The 21,718-nt window shown below is 35.7% G+C and overlaps 2 protein-coding genes across 2 annotated transcripts in view; both read right to left on the reverse strand.

Moving 5' to 3' along the window:
* Nucleotides 1-11,420, reverse strand: part of LOC116901378 (low-density lipoprotein receptor-related protein 1B-like) — a 142,815-nt gene extending 131,395 nt beyond the window's left edge. The window contains exons 1-4 of the mRNA XM_032903246.1: nucleotides 10,865-11,420; nucleotides 10,180-10,309; nucleotides 458-584; nucleotides 174-325 (exon numbers count right to left, since the gene is read on the reverse strand). Coding sequence (XP_032759137.1) covers nucleotides 174-325; nucleotides 458-584; nucleotides 10,180-10,309; nucleotides 10,865-11,024 — 569 coding nt within the window. The 5' untranslated portion in view covers nucleotides 11,025-11,420. The remainder of the gene's footprint in view (nucleotides 1-173; nucleotides 326-457; nucleotides 585-10,179; nucleotides 10,310-10,864) is intronic.
* The window catches only part of LOC116901379 (low-density lipoprotein receptor-related protein 1B-like), a gene marked incomplete at its 5' end in the record, with an annotated part of 293,026 nt that overhangs the window by 190,486 nt on the left and 80,822 nt on the right, over nucleotides 1-21,718 (reverse strand). The gene's annotated exons all lie outside the window — the stretch shown is intronic.

The following is a 21,718-nucleotide window of genomic DNA, read 5'->3' on the forward strand; positions in this document are numbered from 1 at the left end:
CTTGACCACGGAATAGCTAGAGAGCCTTGCTGGCTAGCCTTCTCTGTAAAAATTACATGGTTTTGTGAAATGCTTTCTGTAACCTTGCTAAAGTATGGCTAATCCTTCAAGGGCAAAGAAATGGCACTGAAATAACATTTTGAGACTCAAACACTCATGAAAAAATAAATTACCTGTCAGACCAGTAGATGTAAGCCCCAAAGACTGCAACTGAGAACAGATCCACATTGCTCCCAGACAGCAACACTTCACGATTCCCACCAGTGTCAAGGTCAATTCTCTCTATCTTGTCTGAGCGAGCATCACACCAGTATAATTTATTTTCCTAAAAAGTGATAGGAAAACAAGAGTTCAAAATGTCTTAGTTATTTATTAATGAAATGAGTGAGTATTAAAAGTAGACTATTGCAAGTTGGCTGTGAACACACTTTAGAATCTTAAAAGGAATCCAACAGACCTCATAGTCAATGGAGATGCCATTGGGCCATGTTATTCCCATGCTTACAATCATGACCTTCTCAGAACCATCTAGGCGAGCTTTCCCAATGCAGGGCACTTGTCCCCATTCAGTCCAAAACAAGAAGCTGAAATTAAATGATCATTTATAATAATTGACAGATTAAGGGACATCAAATAGACAAGATGACATTAAAACTCTTCACAGTAAATGTTCATAATAGAACCAAATAATAAGCCACACAACTTAATTTACAAATATCTGATATCACTACAGTTAAGAATAAAATCTTATTATAAAAGATATTTAGCCACATGTAGACATCATGAGGATGGATTCAATTCTTTGGAAGAATCATTTGCATATGCTGAAATTCTCTTCTCCAACCTGCTGCCTAATGTTTTTGTTGTTTTGTTTCTGTTTTATTTTTGTTTTGTTTTTTTTTCTTCATGAGGCTTCTGTTGTCTTTTTGATGATAATATCATGTTGAAGTCTACATCTTAATAGGAAAGAATCCAGAATAGAGTAAAATAGCATATTGGCCTTTCTTTATCTTCTTATTCATTTTGAATATTTTCCTCTACTAAATTATAGGTTCAATAAAGACTTTTTTTCTGATTTTTTTCAGAACTGTATATAGCATCCAGTAATTATGATATTTAAAAATTAAATATAGTGTAATTTATGTATCTATGAAATCATTTCAGCTTTCAACTGTTACCATAACCTTTAAACATAACCATTCTAATTTAAAATTTAAAGACTAACTTGTGATTCCATACTAATATACATATCACACTTTGAAAAGAAAGCATTTTCATTTTAATAATATCAAAACTTTTATGAGAAAAATATGTAATCTAGAAAGAGAAGCTTTTGTCATGAGACAAAAGATGGTGAAAAAGGGAATGTGAACAATAAAGATAACAGTTTGCTCATTTTTTACTCATTCATTCATTCAATCATAAATTTCATTATTCAATAGCAGAGAAAACCATGCTTTTAGAGAAATACAATTGTTCTTAATTTTGAAACTTTGTAAACACAAGCTTATAAACTATGAAAAACTAAAGTTATAAAAATATGCTAATCATTATTTCAGACAGGAACAATTTTCTGTGAAGATTCATATATGAGTTAGTTTGACTCAGGGAAAGATCACAAGGTTTCATATAAAAAAACTAAACAAAACCTGTGTGTTGTTATATACATATAATAAACATATTCATTAACTTCAAAAATTGAACTAAATAAAATATATACATTAATTATTTTAATAGTTGTTTTTTAAAGCTATAAAAATTTTGTGTTATTATTTGACAACATTATGCAAAAGGTGTGACTAAAATTCCCACGTAACTAAATTCTGAGGATACTATCCTTCATATATACAAATTTTATGGTTCAAAAAGGGAAAAATTAGTAGAAAATTTAACTAATATTTTATTTGTATGAAACTTGTTTAAAGGCATAAAAGATATATACAGAAAAAACAAAATCCTTAAATGATTGTTTCAATGTATTACAATTTCAATTGGTAAACAAATGTATGATACCATTTAAGTCACTAAGGACAAACGTCATAATAGGTAACAGGCAGAAGGTGTTGAATTACAATGGAGGCCCTAGGGCAACTGGGAAAGTCATTGTTATCACCTTTCAACATATTCAAATAGGGATGGAAATGCATTTAATAAACCTTGTTCTTAGTGCTAATCTGTTTACAAACATACCAACTGAGCAAGGAAGACCAGTTTTAAAGGAGCAGGGTAATGTACATTGTATTGGTAAATCATGAAGAGCTGGTCAAGCTTTGTGAAAGCAGACTTCCTTCTTTGTGGTAAAACTCATTTCCTGGACCCTGAAGCAACTAGTTAAAGCTGATTTAAAAACAAAAACAAAAACAAACAAACAAACAAACAATCAAACAAACAAGCTAGATCTCTGAGGAGATCTAGAAGACAGACTATTTCCAAACAAGATTACTATTTATCCTAGAATGTAAAAAGGTGTATTGTGATAAAGGAGAGCCAGGTGTCCATCTATGGAGAATCCGGGGAGTGCTCTTTGCATTTCTCAGCCTCCCCAGCCACTACTTTGATGGTCTCGGTCTGATGCTATTTTTGTTACCCTAGGTAATTCTTCTCTACCAACGGCTGGGACTTTCAACCTGAACTCCAGCTGCCTTCCCCAATCAATTACTGTGAGATAACTTGGAAGCCTACAACTTAATGATGTTGCCTTTGGTTTTCCCTCTCAAAGGCTAATTCACTCATTTCTGGGACATGTTGTGAGCACTTAATTTCATGATGTTTCATTGTCTCTAGTTCTATCTTGTTATTTATTGTTTTACTTTTGTTCCTTATAAATTTAGTAAGCAGACTCAGTTACATCCAAATGCCCAGCAATTGTGTATCATTCTCTGAAGCACATGGAACAAATACTCTAAGCAGGTATACACGTTTAGCCCCATTTCTCACGGCTGCAGAAACGACTTTGAAAGTGAATGTACTCACTTTATATGACCAATATGGACAAGCTAGAAAACAAATTTAAGCCCTACAAATGCAGTCCCATACCATTATCTTGGCTGTATATTGTTCTGTCAATGATAGTAATTTTATATTGAACACTTTTTTCCTGAGTTATAATGAATGTAACAAAAGATGTCCATATATAAAAAGACATGCTATGAGGAACTAGCCTGAACAGTTAAGAGCTTAGTTTTAAGGAACAAGTTTACCTTATTTGATATTAATAGCCTCTCTCTAATTTGATTGTGATGCTTCCATGCAAGCTTCTGACATGAGTACTGATAAAGTTTCTGGGTAAAAACAAACAAATATAAAAACTATTCTAGAGATAGATTTTATACACATTTTTCTGCATGTAAGAGAGGCCAGAGGGGATATCCTACTATAGAAAACCAAACAGAACTGTTTGGGGATTGGTTAATTAATGCATCACTTCACTGTCATCAAGAAGTTTTGAATGGAAAAAAATTAAATACTATCTTATAAATGTAAGGTCAAGATGAATACATTTTAGTTTCCTCACTCTGAAACTAAAAGTAGAGAGCTAAGTAGGTAGCACCTTTAGGAACGTACAACACTTAGAGAAGAGTAATGTTCCAAGCCTGGGATTATTCTCCCTCTTGAGATCATGCTTTTCAGCTGTGAAATGCTTATAATGTTGACTAATATGGCTGAGAAAATGGGCAATAATATAGTTACATGGCAAATTAAGCTAGAAAAATTGTAAACACTTCTAAACATTTTCAAACTTAAATTCTATGTTTCATTAAAGTGTTTATTTAGGTAATAAATTGTCAAACTAACATGGAAATTGTGTCTCTTATACACCATATAATACTCAATCACAATAGATAACATATATTCTGGTGACTGAGAAAGGAGTAGAATGTTTAGTTTTAGTTACAATTTAATGTCATGCATGATTAATTGGATCTTTCTATATCATATATTAATTAGCTCTTTCTATATCAGGGAAAATAACATTTCAGTATAAGGAAAATCTTATATTCAAGTCTGCCTAATACCTAGAAGCTGCCAAAAGGGGAAAAAATTCTAGGAGGAAAAGCTGATTTTTCAAGTGGAACTAAATTCCTAGGTGGTTCCAGTTTTACATTTGGCTACATTTAAAAAGGCTTCAAGTCTCTATTGTTTCAAAACAGGCTTCATGCCCACTGTTTATGGCACATTTTTATCTTGAATTTCACTAATTTATTCCATTATGGTACCCCTTTCCCTGGACAATATCACCTGCCATGTTTTAATTTCAAACAGAATTGTAAAATGCTGTATTTTATTTCCAAGATGGGAATTTTAGCACTTAAAATTCTATGTTAACATTACTTGGAAATCATTTTGAATAATTTTCATAAACCTTTCATTTTAATGTCTTTTCCACTGAAGTCAAGTCAATAAATAAATGCTTGCCAATGTGTAAAGGGACACCTGTCACTGGTGTTTTCAAATACTAGTAATTATTTTCTATGAATCATTTCTACTCTTAGCTGCAAACATGAAAAAGCTCCATTTATGTGCTTTCAACAAAAAGAGGAGGTACATAAAGAATAATCTAATATTGTCATAAATATTAAGTTTCTTAGCTCATGAACTGAAATGTAACTTTTACACTAGGGATGAAGATTTGGAAGTCAAAACTATTTTCAGAGATCTTGCTGAGTCACTGACTGGCTCATGGTCTCTCAATGAAGGGAAAGGGTGAATCTGACCAATGTCTGCATAGGCAAATGGAAGAATTTGAGGGTAGAAGAGGTAGATGGCTCCTGGCTTGTATGGAACTAGGGGAAAATGACATTTTGGAAGGGGATAACACTGAAAACTCTGTTGAGATGAAGAAAGGGGGGTGAATTCAGGGTTCAGGATCAGGTATGAGAGGTAACAGAATTCCTGTGATGTACAGAGGGTCAGGAAATTGAACAGAAATATTTAACAATGAAGGATAGGGACTGGGGGTAGCCACCAGAAAGTCCCAGATACCAAAACAAGAGGCTCTCAGGAACCAACAGGGACGACATTAGCTGAAATACCCAACAAACGGGAGGAAGAACATGTAGAGACAATATCCAGAGGTTATGCATGGTCTCCTGTTGAGGTACGAGGCCATCAACTCATTTCTAAAATTTTATCCCAGAATTGCTCCTGTCTAAAGGAAATACGGGGACAAACAGTGGAACAGAGACTAAAGGACAGGCCATCCAGAGACTCCCCCACCATATGCAGACACAAAACCCAGACACTGTTGCTGATGCCAAGAAGTGCTTGCTGACAGGAGCCTGTTATAGCTGTCTCCTCAGATGCTCAGTAGATACAAATGAGCATGCTTGCAGCCAATTATCAGACTGAGCACAGGGATCCCAATGGAGGAGTTAGGGGAAGGACTAAAGGAGCCGAAGGGGTTTGCAACCCCATAGGAAGAAGAACATCAACCAACCAGACCCCCCCCACACACACACACCAGGACTCCTAGGGAACTTAACTACCAACCAAAGAGTACACATGGAGGAACCCATGGCTCCAGCTGCATATGTAGTAGATGATGGCCTTATCTGGCATCAATGGAAGGAGAAGCTCTTGCTCCTGTGAAGGTCCAAGCCCCGGTGTAGGGGAATGCTAGGTGGGAGTGGGTGGGTGGGTAGGGGACCATCCTCGTAGAAGCAGAGGGAGGGAAGATGGGATAGGGTTTGGGGGCAGGGAAACTGGGAAAGTGGATAACATTTGAAATGTAAATAAATAAATAAAATATCCAATTAAAAAACAGAGAAAAGGGGAAAAAAGAAAGGAAGTCAGTGGGTCATGTGATGTTGGTTCAGTGACTGACTGTTGGAGATTTGGTCTAACCCTTTGATTCAATTGGGAATCTGTGGGTGCAAGTGTTATAGATCCTTGCCCCCAATTGGTTTTTGATCAATCAATAAAGATATCAGTAGCCAATGGCTGGGAAAATTGACACAGGCAAGGACCCCTGGATTTGTGAGGGCTAGGACACAGGGGAAAGGCCAATCAGCTATGTGAGTATTCAGGTAAGTGGCCACTGGATACCTCACCACTTTGGAACTAGAGTGGCAGCGGAAGGTTTTGGAGTTCTCAGTCTTTAAGGTAGCCAAGGCATTTTAAAAATAGGCTAATGTATTTGCATCTTTCATTCATAGATTCAAACATAGGTCCAGGGCAGGTGTGTGCATGCAATCTACTATGAACATAAGCAATGTAGCACAAACTCACTTCTACAACAGACAAATCAATCTAAAAGGAATTTGAAATGGATATTAAACTGATTTTTAATAATTTGCAAATATTTGTGTATATTTTACAGATTTATCTGTATGTCCAAAAATTCAATGAAAGACCTGAATTGAGATCTATTCAAATGACAAAATAAGAGAAAAGACTATAGTAGTGTGGAAATAAAGAGAAGCAATGCAGATGCCCTCTGAGCTGTAGGAACCCTCAGAGAAAACCAGAAACATCATGGATATTGAAGGCAGGAATAGAAAACTGAATTCCTGGCCAGATAGTTAGTGGAGGCAAGAGTCCATTGCAAAACTAGGAAAGTAAAACATAGAAACATTTTTGTCATAAGGCTGTGAAAACTCAGGAATGAGGCAATAAGCACAAACCACAATTCTAAGAAGCTGAGAAATAAATATTGAAAGATTAATGAAACATTTCTGGTTTTATCCAAAAGTGAATGCCTTGGACTTTATTTTGAAAGCAAAAGGAAAGTATTTCATTGAGAAGTTTAAGGTGATAAAGTAGAAAAGTATAGAATAGTGGAGTGACAGAGCCCACCCCACCCTGTTGCTGGACAGGTGCTGGACTGTAGGGAAGCCCCAGGGCCTGCAATAATGCTGGGCAACCGGGTTCTCTGGCTCTTGGACAACCAGGTGCAGCTAGAAGTCACTGAAGAGCCAAAAATGGAATCTGGAGTCACAAGATGGATCTAACCCAGGGCCGGGGTGGGAGTTGGGGTGGGGATAGGGAGCTCCAGCTTGTCCCTTAGGGAGAATCTTTGGCTTGACAGGAGGCAGATTGAGTTTGGTGGCCATCCTGGCTGGGAATACAGAGAAACCATCCACAGGAGACTAAATAGTGGCTCTATAGGCATATGCCTCCATGCCTGTCCATGATGGATCTGGATGGAAAGAGTCAGTTCATGGTTTTAAGGCATTTATTGTCATGGCAGAAAGTGGATGAATAAAACCATACCCCACTGCTCAGGGTAGCCCTGAGATTAAATACCTTTTGCAGGGAGGAGTGTCTAGGAAGGAAAGCTTATTGGCTAAGCCCTCCAGGCCTTTAGGTACTTCATTAAAATGGAGATCTGTCTTGAACTTACATGACTAAAGGTTACCTCCTTTAATATCTTTGGGGGCCTTGTGGGTGTTGCCTGTGACTGACTGATGGCCACAAATGATGGCTGTGGCTCCTGACAGGGACCTGATGCATGGGAACAGGCCATGTTCCTACTGTCCCTTCAGGGTCTCCGGGTCCTCTAGCTTTGGTCCCACAGTAAATGCCTTGCAAACTTTTCACAGTTAAAAACAAAAGAGAGGTTGGATGGAGTTATATTCAGGTGAAGGAAAGATTCTTCCCCAAACCATAGCATAAAGTCAAAGTGTCAGCCAGAAAGAAAGTGCAGTCCCCAAAACAGCACAGGTTATTGTTACTGCTCTTGGTTTCACACACATACTAGATGGTAAATAAGACCTTATTACTGAAAATATGATATGCGTTGGTTGCTTGATACAGAGAAACCACACTGGAACAGAGCTGGAAGCGTCTTCTCTGAAAGCTAGCTTTCCTGATTTTAGAAGATCTTGCTCAGCTTGTTGGAGAGGAATTGCTATCTGCAATTGTATTCAGCTGTGAATTCTTTATGATACATAAATGCTCCGCCTGGCGAGATGTGCCCGTTGGTGCATTAGTAATTTAACTAAGGAGGATAAACAACCACTTTCTGATTGTACTTGACTGCCACTTAGAGATGGGAATTTATCTCTGGTAGTATAAATCTGGTGAAAACATGGCTGGAGAGGATATAGTCCTTAGAGGGAAAGCTCCTGACTTGGATTTGGTGTGAATATGATGTGCCTTTCAAATTGCCTTCTAAATATTTATGATTATAATCATAGAGCAGTAATGCTGTCAACTTTGGTCATAAGAGGCTGTCATTACTTTTTCAGAGTGGTAGTTCACGTGTTATTAATGAAACACACTGAGAACAAACAACATAACACTTGGCACTAATTAGAACAACTATAGCTCCCCTCAAGTTTCATGGAATGATTTTGAAAGATGAGGCAAAAGGAATGTAAGAGCTAGGTAAAAAGTGCAGCATTGTGGTTTGCTGTCTTTGTTATGTCATAGTTAGTGTACACTGGAACTCTCAGCAGAATGGTTACCCCAAGACCTGCTCCACACGGGGACACTCAGCTTCTCTCACATAGTTGGAGAGGGACTAAGAAAGTTTCACATCTCATCACCAGAGGATTTATAAGTAGTTGATGCTTGGTAAGGGGGCTGGGGCTCAAGAGATACCATAACTCCCTGAGAAGGTAAAGATAGCTTTTGGTTGGAGAGATAGAAAAAGAAAGAGTGTAGAAGGAAAGAGAAGGAGAAGGAGAAGGAGAAGGAAAAGAGAGGAGAGAGAGAGAGAGAGAGAGAGAGAGAGAGAGAGAGAGAGAGAGAGAACTTAGTATAACTTCTGATAATATTTCAGTGTGCTAGTACATAACTCTTAATTCTGATTACTATAAGTATTCCTATTGAAACTGATTGGGTAAACTGACCCCCCAAAATATCTGAAGAATAGGTACTAATTGGAAGAGAAAAGGGGAGAGCCCTACTGATACAGATGAGGATGGTTATAGCTAACCATTGGACTGAACAATGGGACTCCAATGTAGGATTTAGAGAAAACACTGAAGGAGATGAAGGAGTTTGCAACACCATAAAAAGAACAACAATATCAACCAACCAAACCCCACCAGAGCTCCCAGGGACTAAACTACCAACCAATGAGTACACACAGAGGCACTCATGACTCCAGCCACATATGTGGCAGAGGATGGCATTATCCAGCATCAATGGAAGGAAAAGCCCTTGGTCCTGTGAAGACTTGTTTCCTCAATGTAGGGGAATGCGGGACCTTGAAGTTGGAGTGGGTGGGCAGTAATGGGAGCATCCACATAGAAGTAGGTATGGGAGAAGGGGGAAAGGGGATAATATTTGAAATGTAAATACATGAAATATCCAATAAAAAGAAGAGATTAAAGGAGAATAAGAGGAGGTAGAGACTATAATTATGCCTACTTGTATGAAATATCACTATGGCACACTAATATGTATAATTAATATATTACAACAAAAGAAAGGTAGGTCAACTAAGAAATAAACAATTCATAAAGGAAAATAAGTTCGAAGGTACACTAAAATAGAGGAATCAAGGGAAATAGTTTTTCTGTTACCCAAAAATATGTCTGTTTGTATCCCAACAAGTCAGAAGCTCCTATAGGAACTAAGCTTATTCTGACTTTTGGTGCTAGGTTTTTTGACTAAGACATTATCCAAGCCTGAACTGATTGATTACGAGTTGTAATATTAAATGTGTCAATACTTAAAATATTTTGCTTGTCCATTTGACTTATCTAAGGGTGAAACGTAGACCATTGTGCCTATGTGCCATGAACTAACAGGAGTGTTAACTAACAGCACTTAAGATGTTCCCATCAACATCTGAGTTGATTAGGGAATGTAATCTTTGAGCACCTTCTATCCTGATTTGTTCTTGGTTAGTCATTTTATTCCCAATGGTATAGCCACAGATAAGCTGTGATCTGAAAAATGATCCTCTCCCTCAATATACATTTACTCACGTTTATTTCAACTTATTGGATAACAAATATTAATAATTAAAAATTTAGAAGCAAGGAGCAAGTCTAGCTGGGAAAGAGGGATGAGGGAGGAAATAGGATATGGGCATGACTGAAATACATTATATTAAGATAAATACTTCATCCTACATGTATTAGAAAAATTTGAATATACTTTCTGTGCTAAAATTATTATGTTGTAGATATTATACGTAAAATATTGTTTCTGTCTAAATTTTCTTAATAAAACTTAAGGAAATATAATTCAGATCCAGAAAATATATGTAAACCTGAAAATTACCCTTTTTCTGGGTGCACGGCTATAGATCTTGGTTGATCCAGGCCTTGGGAAATAATTACATAACGGAAAGAGCCATTGAGTCTTGCAACTTCAATTAAATTGAAACCATGATCTGTCCAATATATGTTGCCTAGGAGAAATACAGAAATGCCCCCAATCAAATTAGAAACAATAGAATTGCTTATCAATTATACTTGAAATTAAGTTTCTCAGTCTTCACATAACTAAGAGCTTGTTTACTTTTCTGATGCATTTGGTAAACATCTGTAATTAAACTAGTTCATAGAGACTTCCCATGCTAATTCATAGTTTGCTGGTTTTAATTATGCATTTATACATTGACATAGTTAAAGTAAGTCCAAACTTCTCCCAACTGTTGAAAGTATTCGTTTTAACTTTATACTGGCTCTAAGCAAAAGGAAACTTCTTATACTTTGTTTTTCCCTTGCGGACCTCTCTGGAGAATTGAGCAGAGTTAACAACACCAACTCTACATCTACTTAGAAACACTTATCCAAAGGCAGTAGACAGATGAACCAAATGCAAAGAGGATTATTTACCCCCTCGGCTAGAAAGAATTTTTAAGATGTCTGAAACAAGAACCAGACATTTTTAAAAGAAGAATGGGCACCCAAAGAAAAAATATAACCGCTGAATAAATAGAAAAAGAAGCCATAGATTTTACCAGCAATCCAGTCAATAGCTATTCCTTCCACTCTCCCCAAGCCATTGGTAACAATGTCTTCTTTCCAAGTCTGGTCTCTTTTAGCTCTGCTGATTTTATTAAGGCCCATGTCTGTCCAATAGATGGTGTCATTTTCTATTGGAAACACAAAAAAATGCATACACACATATTATTAAATACATCGGTATACATATTAGGATGACATCAGAATCATCGTTGAGGGATCCTCTTGAGCAGAATACAGTAGATTCCAAGCATTCTTTGCTATATTTAACTAATATAAATAGTAGCAAGGGAACTATAAAAAGAAAGAAATTAGTTTTAACATTTAGAATTTAAAGGAACATTTATGAAAATCCTTTATCGTAGTTTTGATATTGTTCTATTTATTTTTGATCAGTAAGTTTTTGTTCCCATGAAATGAAAACATCTTTTTGTCTAGTTTTTTTCTCCTCTTTAAGAACTTAGTTCTGAGTCATATGACCATATAAATGAACAATGTGAAGGATAATTAACTCAAGAAGCTTTAAAGTACAGAGACAAAAGAAAGTCATGTGAAGTCCTTTCAAATATGTCAAGGATATTCTAAGCATAAGGTCATTTGATGTCTGTAAAGATTGAAATCATCTCATTGCCAATAATTCCTTTTGAGTACATAATTGCATGCCAAATGTAAACAATAATTCCCTTATACTATTTCTTAGATTCATTTTATATTAATAGATCTTAGAATACTTGAAGAATTGTCCCATGCTATTATCAAGTTTCTAAATAACTGTTTTTTTATATTTTTATAAAAATATGCCTAAAGACTACAAACAAAATATAACATACACATATGCATATGCATGAAAGATAGCAATTATAGGCCAATGATTTTTCTGTATAGCTTCTCAGAGGACATAGAGACAAGTAAATAAATAATAAATTTGTCACCAGCTAAGGTTTTATGCTGTGGCCAATGTGGACTTTGAAGGACACATCCTTTGAGAACAATACAATTTGCTTCCAGGACACTGACACACTATAGTGATAAAGACAATGCAATTAATATGAGCCCATTTGTGAGTAAGTCTTGGGATCCATGTCAAATGAAACATATCCTCAATTCTTCCACCAGAATGGGAGGTGATATCAAACAACACTGCTCTCCAAACAGTTATAACAGAGATACGGGGCTTTGAAGCCAAGCAGAAGGCAATGTATACACATAGCTATTAGAGAAGCAAGCGTTTCTCTGATCTGTCTGACAATTGATACAGTTTCACCACTGAAAAGGGGACTTGGCAAGAAGTCTTGGCCAAATGATTTTCTTTTGTATAAATAGTAATTAATGTATACCCAGTTCAATGTTTTCCCTGCAGTATTGAGCTCTGTGAAATATGAGGTAAATATTGCCAGGCTGTCTACTTTGTTTCTTCCTTGTATTGATCTAAGGCAATGGATACACAGAAGTCTGTTTTACAGTCTGCCTGAAGCACCTTCCATGGTAACCGATGAGTACGCCCTCAGGCCTGAGGGTTCTCTTTACTTACTTTTTCTAATGTTCTACATCCAGTAACTTGACAAACATGCCCATACTTAATCCATTCCCAATAAGTAATTGTTCTTTTCGTTTTTTCTTTAAAAACATAACTCCTATTCATTAATAGCCCACCCTTTTCTACACTGAAACTAAAGCCCTAACTCTTACCTGGAGTCTCCAGCAACATCTTAGTGGCTTCTGCATTGGCTCCTAAACTTTCCCTTGGAGGAGGCCTTTTTATTCAATTTAGGAACTCACATATAAAAGGCAAGTAAAACTTGTCTCCTTTCCTTCACAACTCCTGCAACTACATCCACTCACGGTAGAAATAGGGTTCCATGCCATGAACTTCATGACCCACCCAGAACTCTGGATCTCTCCATCCTGATATTTTCCACTCTATCTCCCCCTCACCCATCTCTAGTAAGACTGACTTTCCTGCTTTGGAGGCAAACTAATTCCCTTCAGTTCCAGGGTTATTAATACCACTTTTCCTTTCAGTTGGGAATGTTCTTTTTTTGGAATGTTCTTTTCATAGATCTGTGGCAGACCCAAATACCCTCTTCTTAATAAAACATTTCTGACTATGCTATAAAAATATTTCTTGTCACACTTTTTATCCCTCACTGATTTTGTTCTTCTCTATAGTACCCATTAATATCAAAGACATTTATTGGTCCTTTTCTCATCTATAAGTATTGATAAGTGGGTATTCATGCCATTTCACGACATGTACTTCCATAAAACTTGTTATAACTTCTGAACATAAAAAACACATTTATTCATTGATTTGTCTATGTCTGTCTTGTCTTATAGTGATGTATTTCTTTAAAGCTTTATTCCTAAGAGCCCTGTATGTATCAACTTTAGAGTAAACAGTTGGTGAATTCAAAAGTGAATAAAACACACTGTATAAAAACTGGTAGGGATGTAACAAACAGAGAACATATTTCTGACATGAGGGAGTTTATAACTATGTTAAGAAACACAGGAGAAATCATTGGGAAAACACAGGAATGTAAGATGAAGCGTTGTAATTAGTAAAGTCATCCATTAAGTAAGACCCTAAAAACGAAAACCCCAAAAATATTCTCAGTTTGTTACTCTTCACGTGACTTTCAATCCATGAAGAGGTCCATCCTGTATAACCAGGAACTACATGTACTGCCATTCACTGTATATATGTACCTATTATGGCATTAACCTGAAAAATTGTATTTACATTACTTCTTAGAAATAGACTGGCATATTTTACTGTACAGACTATATTCATCAAACTTTGCCTGCAAAATAATATTGTACAGCAATATTGTACATATGAGGACCCACAGTCAGTTTTTTTACTGCTAGTACTGGGTAATCAGAAGAGACTTGGGTTTGTTCGGTGTTGAGCACATCAGCTACCTGATGGTACCTCAGAAGGTTAAATGGAAGGGAAGCAACACAACACTTATTTACATCTAAATCCATTTCCTTAATTTCTCACACATATGTTATATGTCTGCACAAACATACTTTTAATTGAAATTTTGGTTGATATCTGTGAATACCTACAAAATATTTATTATATAAACTGTTTTAATAATACAGGAATTAAATTCGATCATGATAAATGTTATAAACTCTAAAGACACAAAGAGTATATACAAAAGGAAAGGAAAAAAGTCAAGAAGATATTGCCATTACCTTGTGCTGAAATTTATCTTGTTATATAGTTCTAAAACATCAATTCACCTTCATTCAAAAGATACCGACTAATAGGCAGTGCTAAGATTTATTATAGATGTAAGTATTTGGTCATGAATAAAACAAATACTTTCCCTAGAATCATGGAATTTGTGTGGTAGAATAAAATTTAAAAAATATATTTGCTTGTCTTTTTGGGTGTGAGCCTCCAGGCAGATTTCTGAGTTTGAGGCCAGCTTGTTTTACAGAGAGACTTCCAGGACAGCCAAGGCTACACAAAGAGACACTCTTGAAGAAAAAAAAAAACAAAAAATAAACAAACAAGCAAACAAGTAAATGAATTTTCTTGAAAGAGTATGATTTGGTAATAATATAACATAACTAATGGGAAAGAAAATGTATAAGAAAATATTAATACTTATAAAATATTGTCACTCATACAGTTTTACAGGATATCCCTGAAAATTTTACAATTTCACAAGAATTCTCAAGGAGTACAAGTAGAGAGACTGGCAGACAGCTATAGTACCTTGTATTTAAGCCAGGATTAAAGTTTACTTTGTCATAGTAAATATTGAAAATGAAAGAAATTGAATTTTTTAAATTGGGAATAAATTACTTTGGGTATATCAGAACTTACGGAATAACCAATAAGTGTAAGTCTTTTCAAGTCTTGTAAACCTTAAATGTTTATTCTCTTATGACATATTAACACATATTTACTCACTAACTCTTGTAAATAGCCTGCATCTTCTGTTTTAATATCAAAATTTCCAGCATAAATGTAAACATTTTTCTTATAAAGGAAAGTTGTGTGTGGAAATACACAATGTACAATGCACTGGAAAATCACTTTGCTTTTCTCTTTTATTGAAACAGCCATCAATTGACTTGTTGGATAGAAAAAAGTACAAAAGAAGCCAGCACCTTGTTTTGACCATTTGTATGTCAATAATATGGAGAATTCATGAAGGACCCCATCTTTATAGACCTCTTTCCCTTCATATATAAATACAATATCTATATTAATATCACTATGATCAAAAGAATATCTTCTAATGTCAGTGCCCTTTTCAATTGCAGATAAGTGGAATGCAGAATCTAAAAAAAAAAGCTTGAGTTTAGCTGTTTTAAAGACCTTTCTTATTTTTTAATTGGTTATTTTATTTATTTACAGGCTTCCTCTCCACTAACCCCACAGTCCATTCACCTTCTCTTTTCCTTTGTGAGAGTGCTTGCACACATCCCTATCCTCTTCCACTTCACTGCTCTAGCATGCTCTTATGCTGAGTATCAAGCCAACAAAGGAACAAGGGCCTCCTTTTCCACTGATGCCAGATAAGGCAATCCTTTGCTACATATGTAACCTGGAGCCTTGAATATATCCACATCTATATGTAGGTTGGTGGTTTAGTCCCTGGGAGCTCTAGGTAGTCTGGTTAGTTGATATTATTATTCTTTCTATGAGATTTCAATCTCCTTCAGCTCATTTAGTCCTTTCCCTATCTCTTTCGTGGTGGCCCTTGGGATCAGTCCAGTGGTTAGCTGTGAATATCTGTATCTGTATTGGTCAGGTGCTCGCACAGCCTCTCAGGGGACAGTTATACTAAGTTTTTGTCAGCATGTGCTTCTTTGTAACAGCAATAGTGTTAGGGTTTGTTATCTACAGATGGAATTGATCCCTAGATAGGGCAGTTTCTGGATGGCCTTTACTTCAGTCTCTACTCCAGTCTTTGTCCTTGCATTTCCTCTAGACAGGAACAATTCTGGATTAAAATTTTGAGATGTGGTGTAACCATCCCTCAACTGGGGGCCATGTCTATCTACAGGAGGTGGGCTCAAGAGGTTCTGTATCCCCCTTGCTGGTATTTCTGCTAATATCATCCCTGTTTGGTCCTAGTTTCTAGTGGCTAGCCCCAGTTCCCAATCACCTACTGCTACACATCTCTATTCAATTTCCTGAGGCTCTGTACTTCTCTCCTGTCTCTTTCCATACTTGATCCTGACCCTCTTTTTTCCATCCCTCTCCTATCTCACTGTCAGGTTCCTTCTTTCTCCTCTCATGATTATTTTCTTTCTCTTTCTAAGTAGGATTGAAACATCCACAATTTCGCCTTCCTTTTTCTTAAGCTTCATATGATCTGTGAGTTGTATCATGGTTATTCTGAGCATTTGGGCTAATACGAATTTATTAGTGAGTACATAACATGTGTGTGCTTTTGTGTCTAGCTCCATCCATTTCATGAAGTCATTGGTTTTTAATATATGACTTTTTAATAGGTACCATTGTGAAAATATGCCACATTTTCTGTATGCATCATTCCATTGAGGGACATTTAGGTGGTTTTCAGTTTCTGGCTATTATTAATAATACAATATAGTACCCACAGGCCTAGCCAGAGAAATTAGACAACAAAAAGAAGTTAAAGGGATAGAAATTGGAATAGAAGAAGGCAAAATATCACTATTTGCAGATGATATGGTAGTATACACAAGTGACCCCAAAAATTACACCACAGAACTCCTAAACCTGACAACTTCAGCAAAGTAGCTGGATAAAAAATTAACTAAAAAAATCAGTAGTCTTCCTGTACTCAAAGGATAGACAGGTTGAAGAAATTAGAGAAAGAAATTAGAGAAATGAAACCATTCACAATAGCAACAAAAATATAAAATAGCTTGGTGTGACTCTAACCAAGAAAGGGAAAGAGCTATATGACAAGTCTCTGAAGAAAGAAATTTAAGATCTCAAAAGATGGAAAGATCTCCCGTGCTCATAGATTGGCAGAATTAATAAAGTAAAATAGCCATTTTGCCAAAAGTAATCTACAGATTCAATGTAACCCCCATCAAAATACCAACTCAATAATTCACAAAGATAGAAAGAACAATTTGCAAATTCATTCGGGATAACAAAAAACCAAGATAACTCAAACTATTCTCAACAAGAAAAGAAATTCTAGGAGAATCACCATTTCTAAACTCCAGCTGTATTTCAGAGCAATAGTGACAAAAAGTGTATAGCTTTGTTACAGAGACAGGCAGGTAGATAAATGGAATAGAATTGAGAACCCAGAAATGAGCCCACACACTTATGGTCACCTGATCTACGAAAAAGGACCTAAAAGTATCCAGTGGAAAAAAAAAATAGTATTTTCAACAGATGGTACTGGTTCAACTGGTGGTCAGCATGTAGAAGAATGCAAATTTATTCATTCTTATCACCTTGTACAAAGCTCAAGTCCAAGTAGATCAAGGACCTCCACATAAAACCAGATACACTGAAACTATTAGAAGATAAAGTGGGTAAGATCCTTAAACATATAGTTACAGGGGAAAATTTCATGAACAGAAGTTATGCTCTAAGATCAAGAATTGACCAAAAGGAACTCGTAAAATTACAAAACTTCTGTAAGGTAAATGATACTGTTATTAGGACAAAACAGCAAACAATAGATTGGCAAAAGATATTTAACAATACTACATCTGATTGAGGGCTAATATCCAATATATACAAATGGCTTCAGAAGTTGGACTCCAGAGAATCAAATAACCTTTTTAAAAATTGGGTACAGAGCTAAACAAAGAATTAAGAGCTGAGGAATATTGAATAGCTGAGAAACACCTAAAGAAATATTCAACATCCTTAGTCATCAGGGAAATGCAAATCAAACAATTCTGAGATTCCATCTCACACCAGTCAGAATGGCTAAAATCAAAAACTCAGGTGACAGCAGATACTGGTGAGGATTTGGAGAATGAGGAACACTCCTCTATTGTTGGTGGATTTCAAGCTGGTACAACCACTCTAGAAATCAGTCTGGCAGTTCCTTGGAAAATTGTATATACCTGAGAATCCTAGTATACCACTACTGGGCATATACCCAAAGGATATTCCAACACATAATAAAGTAACATGCTTAACTATGTTCAGATAAGCTTTATTTATTATATCCAGAAGCTGGAAGAACCCAGATATCCTTCAACAAAGGAATAGATATAGAAAATGTAGTACATTTACACAATGGAATGCTACTCAGCTACTTAGAACAATGACATCATGAAATTCTTAGGCAAATGGATGAAACTAGAAAATATCATCCTCTGTGATATAACCCAATCACAAAAGAACACGCACAGTATGCACTCACTGATAAGTGGATATTAGCCCAAAAGCTTGAAATACCCAAAATCACATGAAGGTCAAGAAGAAGGAAGACCAAAGTGTGGCTGTTTCAGTACTTCTTAGAAGATTGGAAAAACACTCAGAGGAAGAAATATGGAGACAAAGTGTGCAGTAGAAACTGAATGAATGGTCATCCAGACACTGCCCCACTGGGGTATCCATCCCATATACAGACACCAAACTCAGACAATATCGCAGAATCCAAGATGTGCATGCTGACAGGAGCCTGATATAGCTGTCTCCTGAGAGGCTCTCCCAGAACCTGACAAATACAGAGGCAGATGCTCACAGCCTCTGTGAGAATAGGGTCCTTAATGGAGGAGTTAGAGAAAGGACTGAATGAGCTGAAGAAGTTTGCAATCCCATAAGAAAAACAGCAACATCAACCAACCAGACGCCCCAGAGCTCCCAGGGACTAGACCACCATCCTAAGAGTACACAGAGATGTACCTATGGCTCCAGCCACATAAAAAGCAGGCCAGATGGGTTTAGTGCAGAATTCTATCAGACACTCATAGGAGACCTAATACCAATATTCTCCAAACTATTTCACAAAGTAAAAACAGAAGAAACACTACACAATTCATTCTATGGATCCACAATTATGCTTATATCGAAACCCCAAACACACAACAAAAAAGAGAAATTCAGAACAATATCCCTTATAAATATTTATGCCAAAATACTCAATAAGATTCTCACAAACAGAATCCAAGAACACATCAACACGATCTTGCTCATCAGTTTCATGAGGTACCATTTGTCAATTGTTGATCATAGAGCCTGAGCCATTGGTGTTTTGTTCAGAAATTTTCCCTCTGTGCTGATGTGCTTGAAAATCTTTCCCACTTTCTCTTTTATTAGATTCAACATATCTGTTTTGGGAGGTCATTGATCCACTTGGACTTGAGCTTTGTACAAGGAGATAAAAATGGGTCAATTTGCATTCTTCTACATGCTGACTGACTGTTGAAACAGCACCATTTGTTTAAAACGCTTTTTTTTTTAAACCATAGGTGTACGGGTTTATTTCTTGGTCTTCAATTTTATTCCACTGATCTACTTGTCTGTTTCTGTATTAATACTATATGGTTTTAATCACTCTTGCTTTGTAGTACAGCTTGTGCTCAGTGATGGTGATTCTCCCAGAAGTTCTCTTATTGATAAAAATAGATTTTTGCTATCTATCCTGGGCTTTTTGTTATTGCAGATAATCTTTAGAATTGATCTTTCTATAACTGTGAAGAATCGAGTTGGAATTTCCTGGGTATTGCATTTAATCTGTAGATTGCGTTTGGTAACATGACCATTTTTACTGTGTTTTTCCTTCCAGTCCATGAGCATGGGAAATCTTTCCATACTCTGATGTCTTCTTTGATTTTTTTTTCCACAGACTTAAAGTTCTTGCACATAGATCTTTCACTTGCTTGATTAGTTTTACACTAAGGTATTTTGTATTATACGTGACAATTGTAAACAGTGTCATTTTGCTAATTTCTTTCTTAGCCTTTTATCCTTTGAATAAAGGAAGGTTCCTGATTTGTTTGATTTAATTTTATATCCAGCCACTTTGCTGAATTTGTTTATCAGCCATAGGAATTCTCTTTCAGAATTTTTGGAGTTGCTTATGTATACTATCATATCATCTGCAAATAGTGTTTTCATCACTTCTTCCTTTCCAATATGTACTCCCTTTGGCCTTCTTTTGATGTCTAATTGCTCTAGCTAGAACTTAGTTAACTGTATTGAATAGATAAGGGGAGAGTGGGCAGTCATGTCTTTTCCCTGATTTTATTGGAATTGCTTCACATAAGTAGACACTATTAGTTAGTTGGATTAATTTTAATGCATTCTTGTGTTATCTCAAACAACTTTCTCCTAATTAAAAATATAAAGACTAGATTGGCTGTTGATTTCACTACTTCATATCTGGAGGATTCAACCATGAGTGCCTTTTATGATACTGAATATCTAAGACATTATAAAGTCTCTAAGGACTGTTTCAACAGTTTTATCATCCAGAGATGATAGTGTTTCCTGTCATGTAAGTGAAAAAAAAACTTAAGCTACATTCATCTAAGCAATTACTTCAGATGTTATATTATAAAACACAAATCATTGTTTCAGCTTCTCCCTCATTGACCAGAATTTACCTCTTTTCACAAAGGTTCAGAGGATGATGAATGATGGTTCAAATAATTAAAGTCATAAGCATTTTGATATTTTAAAATGTCTTATATAGGTAAAACATTTATAAAAAGAAAGCAGCCAGGATTTAGGTAGAGAGGAAAGGTGGAATAGTCACAGGTATGAATCACACTACATTTTAGTAGACATTTAGTAGACTACATTTTAGTTGACTGTGATAATCTAATATTTTAATGGGGTAATATCTGTGTATCACAGGAAAAAATGAGTGAAAGCATAGCTAAATAATAATATGGAGATCTCAATGTAAATGGAGATAGACTACAAAGTATTTTCTTTTACATTCTATGAGGAAGGCAGCTTTTCTTTTGTCTCTTACCAATACATGGTAGATAATTGATAAACAGTTTTATCTGTACTAAATCTAAATGTGGCTGGGTCTCTATCTAGTACATTGTTGAGACAACCTATTAGATAATAGAAAACTCATTAGCATGGTTAGTGAGACCACAGATTTTTTCCAAGAATTTATCAAAATAAGTGTTTCAATAAAGTTTTATACTACTTTTATTGTATGTATTAACTGTACATGGCAATGTTTTCATTAGGTCATTTTCTCATGCATATATCATGTACTTGATAGGTCTTTCCATCTTCCTGTTTCTTCAATTTCTTTCTTCACTATTTAGAAATTATCACTGTTAAAATTTTCAAATTGGATAGATCTTTTACAAGTTATTTTTAAGGAAAGTATAAATAGATTACGTCCTGATTTCTTTTCCTAATATCTTTATTATAATTTTGCAAGGACCTTTTGATTATTACATGTTAGTTTTGTTACTTAAAATGTATGTCTGAATTATCATTTTACTGGCAATGTCTTTATAGTCTTTTATATGTAATATATCATCTACAAATAAGGATATTTTGATGCCTCTTTTTGGGTTCTCTTATTTTTTTTCACTTATTGCTCTAGGTAAAATGCAAACATTATAATGAATAGGTATAGATAAAATGTGGACTAGAGATGTGACTCAGTCATTTTCTTATGGGGACTTGCCTTTGGATCCCAATAGCCACATAAAAAGCAGATCATGTACATAAAAAGCAGGTCATGACTACATGCACCCATGGCACTACTACCCTGGATGATGGAGACCAATCATATGATGGCTACTAGAGACTTTCTTATAAAACCTAAAAATAGATATGAAATTCAAAGATTTATTTAAAGACATCTCTATTTATAAGAGACTCCTCCCTTTGTTTAGCTGAGTTCATAAGCCCAATTCATCTGTTTCAATCTGGG

The sequence above is a fragment of the Rattus rattus genome, chromosome 5 (assembly GCF_011064425.1).
Source record: "Rattus rattus isolate New Zealand chromosome 5, Rrattus_CSIRO_v1, whole genome shotgun sequence".
Lineage (NCBI taxonomy): Eukaryota > Metazoa > Chordata > Mammalia > Rodentia > Muridae > Rattus > Rattus rattus.